We start from the raw sequence: 15,086 nt of genomic DNA on the forward strand, positions 1-15,086 counted from the left end.
GAAACCAGGTAATGTGAAAAACTTTTATAAAGTACTGAATAGATTCAGAATGCTGACAAAGGTTTCTTTTTTAAAAAATCAGCATAGTAAAGGCTATTGAAACCTATCACCAGCAATGTCATGTTTAGCTGTGCATGCGCATTTCTCCCTCTGGATATGCGCAGGGCCGGAGAGGAGATACTAAACGCACTGGGCATGTCTGAGACTTCGGATGAGATGGCAAAGAACGGGGAGGCGCTGGAGGCAGGGCAGGAATCGCCTGAAAAGAGAAATGAAGGTGGAGTTCTGATGACGCACCTGGCCGGAGGTCCACCCCCCTGACTAGTAGATGACTTGGAATATAAGGTGATATTTCAGCATGCGGACGGCACACCAGCGTTATAAGGACATGCCTGCACAGCATTTACTACACCCTAGAAAGTTATGTTTAGGGGTTTAACAGGCGTCCCGCTGATGACAGATTCCCTTTAAGGCTCTGTATGTGAGGCACCATAGAAGACAAATGACATAGATTAGTGAATGACCCTCTGCGCCTCTACTAATCAGTTCAATGAAGGAGTTGCCACATCTTAAATGGAGGGACCCCAAATCCGAGTCTATGGATGGGAAGAAGTGAGGGACTCTCCATTTTCTGTGCCCTGCATGATTCACTTACTTTGGGTGCCGGATATCTGGGAGGGATCTGTTGAGTGAGATTTTGTCACTGACGTATATATTGAAGCCGTTCTCGCGGTACGCCTGTTCCACACGATCTGCGTCGGTCATCGGGAAAGCTTTCCCCTGTTCACCGTTTCCTAAACAAATTTGACATCCGTCATAAGTAACGCCATGAACACACACAAGGCACAAGGGTGGATTTCTGCACAAACTAAACACATCTAGTAGGACAATCATGTAGATGGGGATTTTGTATATATATTTTTTTTTATCCTAGGTTTAAATCTTTCCTACCCTACTTACTAATCAGCATCTCGCTAATTTGATTAATTAGCCCATTCCGATTTGAGAAATCTATATATGTAACAGTAATGTAGCGATAATGTAACAGATGAGGCAGGATGGACTGTATTACCTAATCGGTCATGGTCTCGTCTCATGTAGTCGTAGTCGTGCCAGTCCTTCTTTCCCGGCCCTTTGTCATTGACAAATTCATCCTTACTTCTTATCAGTGCGACCTATAAAAGAAATGAAGATAAAGTTAGGGTTATTTGTATTCCTACAATTTACCAATTACATATATTGAAAAATGACATTCATCAGGAAAAAAAAACCCAACTGTTTCCATTTTTTTCTGTGCACTAATTTATAAAGGCATTAGTAGATGCAACTCTAGCGCAAAATTATCTGCCACTCAGGCACTGAACCTTAATGATATGCAAATGAGAATAGACGAGTCATATTCTGAATACAAAAGTATGGAGCCCGAAAGTGAGTTCAAGGTTTTTATTTTCTTGGGGTGTCATGGCTGTATACAGGGGGCTGGAGGCTGTATATATACTGGGGCTGGTGGCTGTGTATATATACTGGGGCGGGGCTGGAGACGGCTATATACTGGGGGCGGGGCTGGAGGCGGCTGTATACAGGGGGCGGGGGTAGGAGGCGGCTGTATACAGGGGGTGGGGATGGAGGCTCTATATGCAAGCTGGAGGTTGTAAAGATAATATACATTAGGAACACGGTAAGTGACTGTGGTAATTTTAGGGGCACAGTGTGGAGCTGTGCTGCAAAGAGCTGTAGAAGTTTGATTGTGAATTCAGCAGAGATAAACCATGGTCGGAAGAAATCGTAATGAAGTCCTGATGGAGCAGACCATCACCTGCAAGGTACTAGATGTCACTAATATCTGTGTCTCCGACTGACTACTAGTGTGTGAGGTAGCATCATCGTGCACGCAGGGGGCGGCATTTTCAAGTCTCGCCTCAGCGTCTCTTCAAATCGCAGCCTGTGCAGACAGGAAGTCCTCTCCCTGTCCTTACTAGAATATTGTCCCTCTCACTGCATGGTGTATGTAACAGTGAGCTCTGTGAGGGATACTGTAGATCTTCTCACCATTTCACGCACCAGACAATGGGCGGAGTGAAGCGGTGGTGGGTTGAGCCAAAATAGGCAAAGGAGGAAAAAGTTTGGGGAGCAATTTTACTAGTGGGAGGAGACAGATTTAAGCTGGGAGGCCTCCACTGCACTTTTCAACAAAGGTACAGTGTGGGGTGAGTAAGGTTTATTATGCCTGTTCTTGATGACAGGTTCCCTTTAAATATATTATGATACCTTCTTCATTTAAAATTTTCCCCAATTTCCAAACAAATCATGTTACATTTTTGGATTTCCTGTCATGTCTCCAAAATAGTCCCAAATCTGTCCATTCAGTTTATGCTAATACGCTGCAAAACCTGTCCAATATGCCCCTCCTATTAGCCCTTATATAAAAGGTGATGGGTGGGGAATAGCATGGACTATTCGCATATGACGGACTCCTAAATCCAAGGAAAGGATATAGAAGACTCCTATGCTGTGCATTATTAGAGCACAAAAATTACCTTTTCCGAAAAGGCATCCTTGCATCTTTCTAGATGTCACAATGCTCTAGAATACAACTCGTGAACAGGGCAGCTCAGGATGAACAATGCTCCAGTGTTTGATGGATTCTCTTCACATTGTACTCCCTCACGCAAAACTTTTGTATAGGGTCGAGCCCATATGCAAAACTTACATGATGAGCCCGGACAATAATGTATAATTTAAGAAACTAGAGGAAGAGACATCTGATTGGCCCTGGTGACAACTTGTCTGTACAATCTGAAATGTTGTGTACCGAACGACTTTGTATGGGGTGGACCAGCATATTGCTCTAGACCGTACAGTTAATAAAAGGGATGCGTCTTATGGCCTTTATCACTATCATGGGGCCTGTCGGACCTATTTAACATTTCCGGGACACACGTTATCAGTGTGGGCTTGTGCTATTGGTTCTGGTCCGGGGAGAACATATAAAACACACACAGTGTCATAATCTACAGTACAAGACTAGCTGCTGCTGCTGCGTCGGTCTCTTCCCTCCCACCCGGACTAATAACCGAGGATAACGGAGCCAAATAAATATCCGCGCAGACTGCGTGCGTGCGTTTCACCCGGACGGCGAAAGCCCCGGAGATGTTTACGCCAATTAAGCCGTGACTACAGAGTATGGCGCCGATGAAATTCTCCTGCAAAACTAATTAAAGGGAAAAAAGTGTTAATCCACGTGACGTATGTAATGGAGGAGAAAACACGTACAAAGCAATTACATCATTAAAGGACATTTCTAGTTATTAAAGTCTCACTGTAATAATCGCAACTTCCCTTCGAGGAGCGCAGCCTCTTATTACAGGGCTATGTCTTAATAGCGATAATTAGGAGAGTAGATGAAGTAACATCATACATTCCTGTTATCTTCCAGGTCTACAAGGTATTGCTCTCCGACCGGTCGCTCTCAAGCTGCCAGACGGATCGCCACAAACATGGACCGGCCAATATCCCTCCTCGTGTGCCGGAGCGTTCATCCTCAGTCTTATGGAATATGGGACCTCCAAATCCATGTAGAAACAACCACCTGACGTCTTAAGGTCACCACCAGAGGCCTTCATATTCATTACATTAATATCTATCTCATGTATGTATTTGATCACATGAAAACACAATATCCCCTCATGGAGGCTGCTGTGATTTCATGTGATCAGATACATACATGGGGTAAATGTTAATGTACCTGGGTAAAGGGACCCTAGATAACATCACTCTGGCCACATAACATGATGTAACAGGGCTCTCTCAATGTTCCACACTGCAGCATGTCCTAGCAGCGAGTCCTGTCAATTAGGAACAAGGAGGCGGGGCAATGCAAGTAAAATTTAATATGCAGGACCCACCTAGCGTGATTGAACTCACATCAGTTGAGGTGCATATAAGTTTACAAACTGATTTTTTTTTTTTAACATTACAGCCATGGAAATGAACCATTTAGGGAGAAGGGAGATGTTTTTCAATCATAGTTTTTAATCAAGTATTTATTTTCGGTTGGTTAACTTAAATGGCAGGTTCCCTTTAAAATGAGGATGGGGCGGGTGTTGTGAAAGACCTTTTTCTAAATAAATTCCCTCTATGTCACATATTTACCAAGCTTTAGCTGCATCACACTGACGCGAGCGCCAACTTAAGCCAGGGTCTTACGTTCCTCAAACAGCTCTGGAACGAGTGACGTAAATGCGGAGCAGTCTATAGAAATTGGGAGGATTTACAAGGAAAATCTAAAGAGACTCATTACCAATTGATTGCTCTTTGTGTAACGAGGCAATGGATAAAGAGGCGGAACAGGGAATGGAACGAGAAAATCCCTGACTGATTCATGTGCGCTGGTTATAAATGCGGGAAAGAGATTATAGAGAGGCAACTGCTGCAGCGCATCATAAGGGGGCGTCAGGGGTCTCCGCCATCATCTGTCTACAACATAAGACTTTTGACTGACCCTATTTGTCAGTCAGTAGAGGTGTCCGTACACCCCTTTGGGACAGTTTACGTCCTTAAACTACATGATGTCCCCTGGGGCTCTATACATTATCTGTATACAATGGGGGCTGCATATGGGAAATACACAATACATAGGGAAAAACTTCTATATAAAACAAGCAATTTTGAAGTATGGTAATGACCCTATGCACCTATATAGTCACCATATTATGTATCCTACAGCTGACAGTTTAAAGGGGTTGGCCACTTTACCTCATAGTTCTGCTTTCTTGATATGTAAAGTGAAGTCTTTTACCTCATCAGTCAGACATTCCTGACCATAAAATGGCGGCAGATGGAGGGTCATGTGATCTTTATCTGTCCATGAACAAATCGCCCTGACAGGATCTTATGATAGTATTCATGAATATAAGATTAAGTTCCTGTCATGGACAGTTAGAAATAACATGACCCTCCGTCTGCCGCCATTTTATGAACAGGAATGTGTGTCGCTGATGAGGTAAAAGACAGGAGGCTTCACTTTACATATCAAGAAAGCGGAGCAGAACTATTACTAGATGTATATTGGTAAATTACCTAATATCCAGCACCTCAGACTTACACACACATATTACAAAAGTCATGAGGTAAAATGTCCGACCCCTTTAAGGTTATGTCCATGTAAAATGTAAATTACATCCGGATTAAGTTTACAGTAGCAGCGAAGTGGTTGAGATTTAATCAAATCTCTTTTACACCGCACATACTATCTAATGGGGTGGGAGGACACATATCTGACCTACAGTGAGAATGGGACCCGTATTGTTGTGATGGGTGGGGGTCCCTGCAGCTGAACCCCCACCAATAACATTGTCATCCAACTGGTACAACCCCATTAAAAATGTTTTCATATACTTGTGGTAAAGGTAACATAACATAATCTGATTGTTTTGAGGTCTATACACTAGAGTTGGCGCCGGAAACTTTAAGTGCCGTCCCTTCTGTAGTGGTCATCCCTGATCACTGAACAGGGGGCGCAAAACTGTGTAAATCATGTGATTTTCGGGTGTTGGCGCGGTGGCATCCTCACCAATCACCTATTAGGAACCTAACCTGTCACTCCTAGTTGAAGTATTGGAAAAGCTCTTGAATACCACTCCCTTATCTAGTGGTAGTAGTAGTTTCCTACAGAAAAGGGAGTCCTGTATAACTTCCCCCCCAAGTCGGGACAAGCAGAAGTGTGACAGGACTCCCTTTCTTCCCGGTTCTCCCATAGCAAGTGCATATCACATACGTATCACAGCCAGAAAGGGTTACTGAATTTCAAGAAGAAAACACCAGCACCAGGTGCTTATATTTTTTTTTATTCCTATTTTTTTTTCACAAATTTTTATTTTCTACCTGCTCGGTTTCCAATAATCTCCACAGCTATTTTACGACCACGACCGGCAGAGGGTCAGGGTAATACATATAGATGAGGGCCGCCGTGGAGTCAATGTCTCTGCCTCCCGCAGGAGCACTACAGTTCGCAGCAGGAGGTTCAAAATCCACATAAAGTGTACATAAAAGATGAGGATTTGAGTGGGCCGAATAGGGGGGGAGATAAATCCCCTCACCTGTTCCTTGCAGCTGCATGTAACAAGCTCCTCATTCTAAGTACAATTTGAAATGCATGACGCTCTCCGTCTCTGCTCCCAGTGGTAACCATGGAGTTTGCTGTGGTATTGTGTCTTACACAAGCGGCACAGTGTTCCCGTCTGACTGCGGAAAGCTCCAGACCATGACAAAAGTCACCGTCTCCCACCACTACAGCCCAAGCCGCTATATATAGCTGTCCAGTTACTAATCCTCAATTATACGCGCAATGCACAAACCACGGAGACAAGGAGATCCAAATTATTTCAATGTCATTTGGGTTGCGGTTTTTGCCTAATTACCGGAAACAATGTATTTTGACGACAAAGAGAACTGTCCCCTGGGGAAGAATAGAAGAGCATTAATAGATGGTGCTACTAAAAGTGGTACCCTACAAGCCCCATAGTACTTGCTACCATTATTGATATGCTCTGGCTATATTCACATAAGGTTAGTGGTACATGCTCTTTGTATGCCAAGTGAATCCTTAGTTCCCCAGTCCCCTGGGGAAGAATAGAATTGGAGGCGCTACTATAAGCGGAACACTACAAGCCCCATAGTACTTGCTACTATTACGAGGTCAGCTTAGGTTTCATACACATAAGGATAGGTGTACCCCTTTGGTGTATGCAAAGTACAGCCATACAAAAGCGTGAACCATCCCCCCCCTGGGGGAGAATAGAAGAGGAGCGCAAATCAGTGGTGCTACTGTAAGCTGTACACTACAAGCCCCATAGTACTTGCTACTATTATGAGGTTAGCTTAGGTTTCATACACATACGGTTTTTGGAGTATGCAAAGTGCAGCCATACAAAAGTGTGAACTATCCCCCTCTGGGGAAGAATAGAAAAGGAGCACAAATAGGTGGTGCTACTGTAAGCTGTACACTACAAGCCCCATAGTACTTGCTACTATTAAGAGGTCAGCTTAGGTTTCATACACATGATGTTAGATGTACACGTTTTAGACGTATGCAGTCAAGTGAAGTCGTATAAGTGCTGCCATACAAAAAAAAAAAAAAGAGAACTGTCCCCTGGGGAAGAATTAATTGATGGTGCTAACGTAAGCGGTACACTACAAGCCCCATAGCACTTGCAACTATTAAGAGGTCAGCTTAGGTTTCATACACATAAGGTTATGTGTACACGTTTGGTAAATTGCAGCCATACAGAAAAAGAGAACTGTCCCCTGGGGAAGAATAGAAGAGCATTAATTGATGGTGTTAATATCGGGGGTACACTACAAGCCCCATAGGGCTTGCTAACATTATGGGTCAGTTTCACTTGTATTCACATATAGCTAGGGGTATATGTTTGGTATATGCCAAGTAAAACCATACAAAAGAGTGAACCCTGTGGAAAAATAGAAGAAGATGGTATGATATTTAAGATGGAATAATTATAGATGCTACTGTAAGCAGTACCCTACAAGCCCCATAGTGCTTGCCCATATTACAGATCAGCTTAGGCTGTATTCAAATAAGGTTAGGGATACATGTTCGGCATATGAGAAGAGCAGCCGTAATAAGCCCATTACCCAACACAGCCATCTGTGTTATCTGATCGGTAGGGGCCCGATTATCACAATGGAGGTCTCATCCTCAGAGGGTCGAGCATGCTCTGTTCAATACTATGGGGTCAAAATTTGATGAGCACAAGACTTCGGTACTCTGTAACTCCCATTCGCTCTCATTGTGCCGGGGATGCTGGAGCACCCACATGGACGCGTCACCCTTTTTTTGTGATAAGTGGGGCTCCAGTGGATCAGATTATTATCCCCAACCCTACAGGTTCTTTCCCTTCATAGCGGATTCCTGGTGTTATAAGCTCATCTTACATTCACAGTCCAAACCTTCCGAGAACTTAATAAGTTATCGTCTCACGTTACATGGCAGTGAATAGTTAATGAGGATAATACACGATTTCTAATATTTCCGGGGGAATATATAGATATTTGATTGACAAGTGCGATGGTTCTCATATCACAGTTTATCTCGGCTCGTGCTCTCAGTAGAGGGTTGGGAGGTATTTTTAGCGCCGGATTATACATTTAGTTCATGTTCCAATACAAGCATCTACTGTACACGGAACCAAAATTCCTGCAGAACCAGAATTCCTGCGGTTCCCCCCTCCCCCCCACTGGTGGAAGCTGGAGAACACAAAGTCATTTCTCATACTATATCCAAGAAAACCAAATTATTCATTTCTTTTCATCGAGGGAATTTTACGATGCAATGTTCCCCGCTGTGTTAGGGAAAATTGTTATTGTGCATAATGTACTATCTGCAGGCAGCATGTTATAGAGCAAGAGGAGCTGAGCAGATTGTACATAGTATCATATCCACAGGCAGCATGTTATAGAGCAGATGGGGCTGAACAGATTGTACATAGTGTCCTATCTGCAGGTAGCATGTTATAGAGCAGGAAGAGCTGAGCAGATTATACATAGTGTGCTATTTGAAGGCAGCATGTTATAGAGCAGGAGGAGCTGAGCAGATTGTACATAGTGTCCAGTCTGCAGGCAGCATGTTATAGAGCAGGAGGAGCTGAGCAGATTGTACATAATGTCCAGTCTGCAGGCAGCATGTTATAGAGCAGGAGGAGCTGAGCAGATTGTACATAATGTCCAGTCTGCAGGCAGCAGGTTATAGAGCAGGAGGAGCTAACTGCCCACTAGACTCTTAAATGAAATCTACCACAGAATCCATCATGATAAACCAGGCGCACTTACTCATAGATCCGGGCACCGTGACTGTGGTAATCTCTTTATATGTGTTATTCATTGCCTTCTTCCTTCTAAAAACAGCTTTTAAAATTATGCTAATAAACCTGGAGTTCTACTAGAGGTGTGTTACCAGAGCCCTTTCATGCTGTAAGAATCACAGGATGTTATACTGTCTGTGTAACAGACTGTCAGTGTAACAGCCTGTGAAACTATGAAGCTGGGTTTATCATGGTTGATTTTGGTAGTAGATTTCCTTTAAGAACTAAAAGAGCAAATATATACAAACAAACATAAATGCCACACATGTGAAATCAGTGAGTAAACCTCCCTAGTAATTCCTGTAGCTGACCGCTGAACGGCCGCGGGGCACAGCAGCAAAGTCGTGAGGAAACGGTGAGGAGTGTCAGATTCTCTCTCTATATTTGTTCTGCCAGGACGTCACAATAGAGCAGCGGGGGCAATGTGAGAGGCTGGCAGAGTGTTACCTTTCTACCAGCCCCCCTTATACAATGCGTCCTACATTCTGGGCCTGGTCCGGCGCCAGCTTCCCTATTCACGGGTAAATAATGTGCATTCACCTGTGTAATAGCGCATGTATTGTTCGTAAAACTTGCTGCGGTCAGGCATCCCCCCAAGGAGGGATTGGGAAAGCGCGGCTCTAAAAGCTTTGTGCGCGGTTACCTGTGACCACATTTGCAATTATATTGTGTGGAACAGAAAACTACATGTTTGATTTCCGAAAAAAAAAATCGAGAGTAAGGCAGGAGGGCACGGCGGCGGGATGAGAAGTCAATGCGGCCCGTATCAAGTACTTATAGTATATACTTATCTATGTTACCAGGTTATACCCCACTAAACTACTACAACCCCCTCAGGTCAGGCATGAAATATTTATTTCTAGAATTCTAGAAATCTCACCCATTTACCCAAGTCAGCAAATATGACTCTTCTCACATCATTTTTACATGAGAAGAGTCAAGTTTAGCGGTTGCGGGCAGAATGTCACTTTCAAAGTCTTATCTTTGGTTCTATAGCACCTACAGACATGCTACTGGTGTCATATTAAAGATAAGAATCTCATCTTTCAGATCACATCAGAACTAGATATACAGGCCGTTAAAATATACATATATACTTAAGGAAACCCCTAGATAAAGACGACCTCTGGTGAAGCTCTCTGGATGCTTTACTATAGTCCCAGACTGCAATGATCAGCTGTAAGGTGTCTGTAATGAAGTGTCATTGATAATCCTTGGTCCAATTACAGCAAAACATTTGGAAACTCCAAAAATGTTTTGTCTGAATCTGCAATTATAAAGTTTCGACTTACATACAAATTCAACTTAAGAAGAAACCTATCTTGTACATAACCCGGGGACTGCCTGTACACAGGAACTGGATCTCTAACTGCAGCTCGCATTTCTAACTATGTATTTAGCGGTTTCTATCTCTGGCTCTGTAGCTCACAGTACCACAAGCCTGATGTGATTCTCATCTTTAAAATGACACCAGCAACAGGTTTCTAAGGTACTAAACAACCAAAGATAGCGGCTTCTGAAGTAACACTAGCCCTACAGCCAGTAAACTTGACTCATCTCACGTGAAAATGAAGTGAGAAGAGTCATATTTGCCCGACTTTTGGGGGAAGATTTTTTTTCTCTTTAGGTAAATGGTCAAGATATTTCACATAAAAGAGAGTATTCTAGAATTCTAGAAAGGACATTTCATGCCCTACCTGAAGGAACTAGTAGTTGGGGGATAAAACTTGTTGACAGGTTCTCTTTAACACACAAAAAAAAAAAAAATTATTTCGGTGGTTGAAGAAAACGTTCTTTAAAGTTGCCCAATTCTAGCTCTGCCTTATAAGGAGTCTTACGACTCCCAAGTCTCCTGTATAGGGCTCTTCATAAGTTTTTCAAAAAGATCTTTCCCGTTTCCAAGCGATCTGTCATTTTAGAGAAAATACCATTTTTATCTCAATGCAAATGAGCTTCTAGGTGCACTGGGGGCGGGGCGTCAGCTACTTGTGTACCCCCATTTTTAACTTTCATCTTAGGGTCAGTTCACATTTGTGTTTGCACTTTTGTTTAGTACTCTCCACTTTTGGAAACAAAGGACTAATTCAAGCAGATGTCTGGAAGGATCCATCAATTGCAAAGTATCCGTTTTTTAACAAATGCCTTTAACCATCAGTTAAAAAAAAAAAAAACAACATACTCTACTTCCTGTTTGTGTCAGTTATTTACCATTTTTTGATTATTTTATAGTCATGTTTTTTTTTTTTTTTAGTTTTTATTCCTCTGCTTTGGCCACTAGAGGTCGCATTGAAACTCACTAATTTAAAATCAGGGCATGCTCAGTCTTTAAAAAAAAAAAAAAATTATGGTGCAAATGGAAAGGAGTCTTTACTGCGCAGCAGTTAGTGGTCAACTATCCATTGAAATAAACTGAAAACCTTACAGAAGATTTTAAAAACAGATGCACAGTGACTCAGTGGTTAGCACTACAGCCTTTCAGCGCTGTGGACCTGGTTTCAAGTCCTACGGTCACCATCTGCAAAGAGTTTGTATGTTCTCTTAGTGTTTGCGTGGGTTTCCTCTGGGTCCTCCGGTTTCCTCCCACACTCCAAAACATACTGGTAGGATGATTAGATGGTGAGCGGCATTGGGGACAGGGACTGATTTGGCAAACTCTGCAGAGTTGCGGTATCTGTGTGCGCTATATAAATAATCAATACATCAATGGGGAATAATCAGATCCGTTAGTCAACTGTTATTCATGTTCCAAAAATGGAAACTACTAAACCGAAACTTGAACACAGATGTGAACTGGCCCGTATTTCTATCCAAGACATTAAAGGGGTTGGCGTCTTTGCCTCATACTTCAGTGTACGGAGCTGTGGGTGGTGTCATTTTTGCGACTCTTGATGATGTTTTCAATGCTACCATTTTGAGCACTGTGCGGCCTTTTCATCGTGTTCTATAGAATTTTATAGAAGGGCGCTATATTCTGTTATGGGGTTAAAACGCTGGGAATAGTCGCTATAATATTTCGATGAATCGGACATTTTCAGAGCATGTTTATGATTTTTTTTACTGTTTTTTAATATTTATATCAGTTCTAGGGAAAGGGGGGTTAATGTAACTTTTTTTTTTTTTTTTTACTATTTTTCAGACCCCCTAGGGTACTTTAACCCTATGTTGTCTGGTTGATCCTATTATATAATGCCATACTATATCTATTACAAAATGCAAATCGCACATTGTAATACATGGGCTAAAACGAGGCAGCCTCGTGTTTTTGTATGACCTGAGGATGTCGTGGTGACATCACGTGGAGCGCCCATGCCCCGGCAGCTTTTTAATGCCAGTTACCAGCCGCAAGTAGTGCCCACAGGTGTTAACGGTGGGTGTTTGCTGCAATATGCAGCAAACCTCCACCTGGTATGGAGAGGGCTCAGCCCGTGAGGGGGGGGCAAATAAGAGGGGGAGCTGCTGGGGGGGGGGACAAATAAGAGGGGGAGCTGCTGGGGGGGCACAAATAAGAGGGGGAGCTGCTGGGGGGGGACACAAATAAGAGGGGGAGCTGCTGGGGGGGACACAAATAAGAGGGGGAGCTGCTGGGGGGGGCAAATAAGAGGGGGAGCTGCTTAGGGGACAAAGAGGAGGGGGAGCTGCTTAGGGGACAAATAAGGAGGGGGGGCAAAACAAGGAGGGGGGGGCAAAACAAGGAGGGGGGGGCAAAACAAGGAGGGGGGGGCAAAACAAGGAGGGGGGGCAAAACAAGGAGGGGGGGCAAAACAAGGAGGGGGGGGCAAAACAAGGAGGGGGGGCAAAACAAGGAGGGGGGGCAAAACAAGGAGGGGGGGCAAAACAAGGAGGGGGGCAAAACAAGGAGGGGGGCAAAACAAGGAGGGGGCTGCAAGGTGTGGGTAAAGAGGGGCACAATATGAGGAAGACGCTGCTGGGGGGCACAATATCAGAGGGGCTACAATGTGACAGGGAGCTGGGGGGACACAATGTTAGGGGCAGAAGGAGGGCACTAAGGGGTAAATTATGCTGTCTGGGGCAATAAAAAATGTTTTTTCCCCTCTTTCTCTGTTGCGAAAGTTGGGTGGTATGGATAACTTATGGAGTAAATAATGCAATAAAATACTGTAATTACTAATTTATTGCCCCCCCCCCCCCAACCCCCTCCAATCCTGAGCATTCTCATTAGTACCTACTCCTAATTGTATTTCACACTTGTCTCCTCTCCAGGGCTCCAATTAGTCGAGTTTTCTTTTTCTACATCCATGAAATGTGGCCCGGTCACTGATGCCCTAGGCAGCTGCCTACTCTGCCTACCTTAGATAATTCCTACAAACTTGTAAGGTCTCTCTGCGAACCTTACATAAGAAAACATTAGCGCCTTGGCTGCCCACGGGGAGAATAATTATAAGCTCATCCGCGCCAATGTGTCAAAGGTCTCCCAGTTAACCCTCTAGCCGCCGCTTGCATCACGCAGCCATGTGCGCTCTCTTTGAAAGCAGACATCAAGGTCTTTTCATCGGCGTGCCGCTCTTTGCATGTGCTGTTAAGATGAATAATAAACCATTACTGTAAATGTCAGCCCAGCACGAGCCGGGTCACGTAACTAGACCGCAGAGACGGTAATGCGGCGGTGACACGAATAAGCAAACGCTAATCGCTGCACTAATAAGAACGTCTCTTTTCCGGGAATGCAGAACGCATTTTCCATCGGGGCGTATGAGGTAAGTTGGGTCATCGTACATACAGTCCTACCTTACACATTGCGCTTTTATATAAAGAGGTAGTCGCATATAGAAAATTCATGGATCCAATGGGTCAAAAGAGGGTAATGTGCAATTTAATACTCCTACTCCTTTAATTCAGGTTAACTACATCGAATAATGGGAGCAATTGGGAGGTCTATGCATTACACGGACATGTCCTTTCTAGAATTCGCTCTTACGTGAAGGCTCACCCATTTAACTACAAAAAAAGAAAATATCTGAAGTCATGCGAGAATGAGCAGAGAAGAGTCATATTTGCCCAAGATGACTCATCTTGGGCAAATATGACTCTTCTCTGCTCATTCTCGCATGACTTTAGAGAAGAGGAGTCCCTTCAAACTAATCTTTAAAAAATAATAATAACGCACACAAAAAAAACTGAAACGTGACTTTATCATTCATTTATTTTCTGCATCACAGACAACAATTCCCGCATGGGAAAGGTGTTGTCTACACCTACAAATTCAACAGATTTTCGGGGTTTGGTTAAGCGGTTGTAGGATCAGTACAATAAATCCGGGACACTTATGTTAGGAAGATTTATCAGAAATATCTGAGGTAAAACTTCTAGTTCCTCACAGCAACCAATAAGAGCTCTGTTTACATTTTCCTACAACGGTTTATAAAATGAAAGCCGAGCTCTAATTGGTTCCCATGGGCAACTAGAACAATTTTACCTCAGACATTTCTGATAAATTTACCTCACATAGCGGAGCACACTTTCTCGTGGGCAACCGGCCCAAGATGTCCAAATTTTTACCGACACTACACAAGGCAGTAAACTATCATTGACTAACATTTTTAGTGACAGAAACCCTTTACAACACGCATGGATTTAAAAAAAAAAAAAAAATCCTGCCCTATACCCCTAGTCTTTACGTCTCCCCCTCACAACCTGATGATATTAGATTTCAATCTGTCGGCAGAGACGTTGGCGTGACACTATGCGCGTCGCGTTCATTTACTAACAGATGCCGAAGCTGGTAAACACAACCCCCACTTAGCGTTAATAAGAAGCTTACCCACTGCCGCTGCGGTAATGGATCCTAACGCCCTATGAACCTTGATGTATTGCCATAGAAAATCATAGACGTGGAATGGGAACTCGACTCTGCTTAGCGCTATCTCTGCTCTTCCCCCCGTCTACACAATGCGCCAGCGATGAAAGAGGCTTCTCTAATGTGTCACTACTTCGCCTGAGAAAGTGGACAAATTACAATGAGACTCATCCGGGAGTAAACCGATCTCTACTCGTCTTCTCTTTTTACATAACACATTGTCTCCTCAACATCAGTCAGCTCCTGAAAAGCATCAATAGAATCAGTATCATCCACTCTTGTACAGGAGTCGCAATATCGCTCAGCCTTCTGACAAGAATAAAGTATGCCAATAAAGGTTATAGCATGTTAGAGAGCATGGGGGTCCGACAACTGGGACCCTCATCGATTAA

The 15,086-nt window shown here is 43.5% G+C and overlaps 1 protein-coding gene across 2 annotated transcripts in view; it reads right to left on the reverse strand.

Moving 5' to 3' along the window:
• GALNT10 (polypeptide N-acetylgalactosaminyltransferase 10) overlaps window positions 1-15,086 on the reverse strand; it is an 85,937-nt gene that overhangs the window by 34,601 nt on the left and 36,250 nt on the right. Inside the window, exons 1-3 of one of the 2 annotated variants that reach the window (XM_072145529.1) lie at window positions 4,756-4,810; window positions 1,073-1,175; window positions 656-794 (exon numbers count right to left, since the gene is read on the reverse strand). In XM_072145529.1, coding sequence (XP_072001630.1) covers window positions 656-794; window positions 1,073-1,097 — 164 coding nt within the window. In that variant the 5' untranslated portion in view covers window positions 1,098-1,175; window positions 4,756-4,810. Of the gene's footprint in view, window positions 1-655; window positions 795-1,072; window positions 1,176-4,755; window positions 4,811-15,086 lie in introns of those variants that run through there. The other variant, XM_072145528.1, reaches the window with a different exon arrangement.

The sequence above is a fragment of the Engystomops pustulosus genome, chromosome 4 (assembly GCF_040894005.1).
Source record: "Engystomops pustulosus chromosome 4, aEngPut4.maternal, whole genome shotgun sequence".
Lineage (NCBI taxonomy): Eukaryota > Metazoa > Chordata > Amphibia > Anura > Leptodactylidae > Engystomops > Engystomops pustulosus.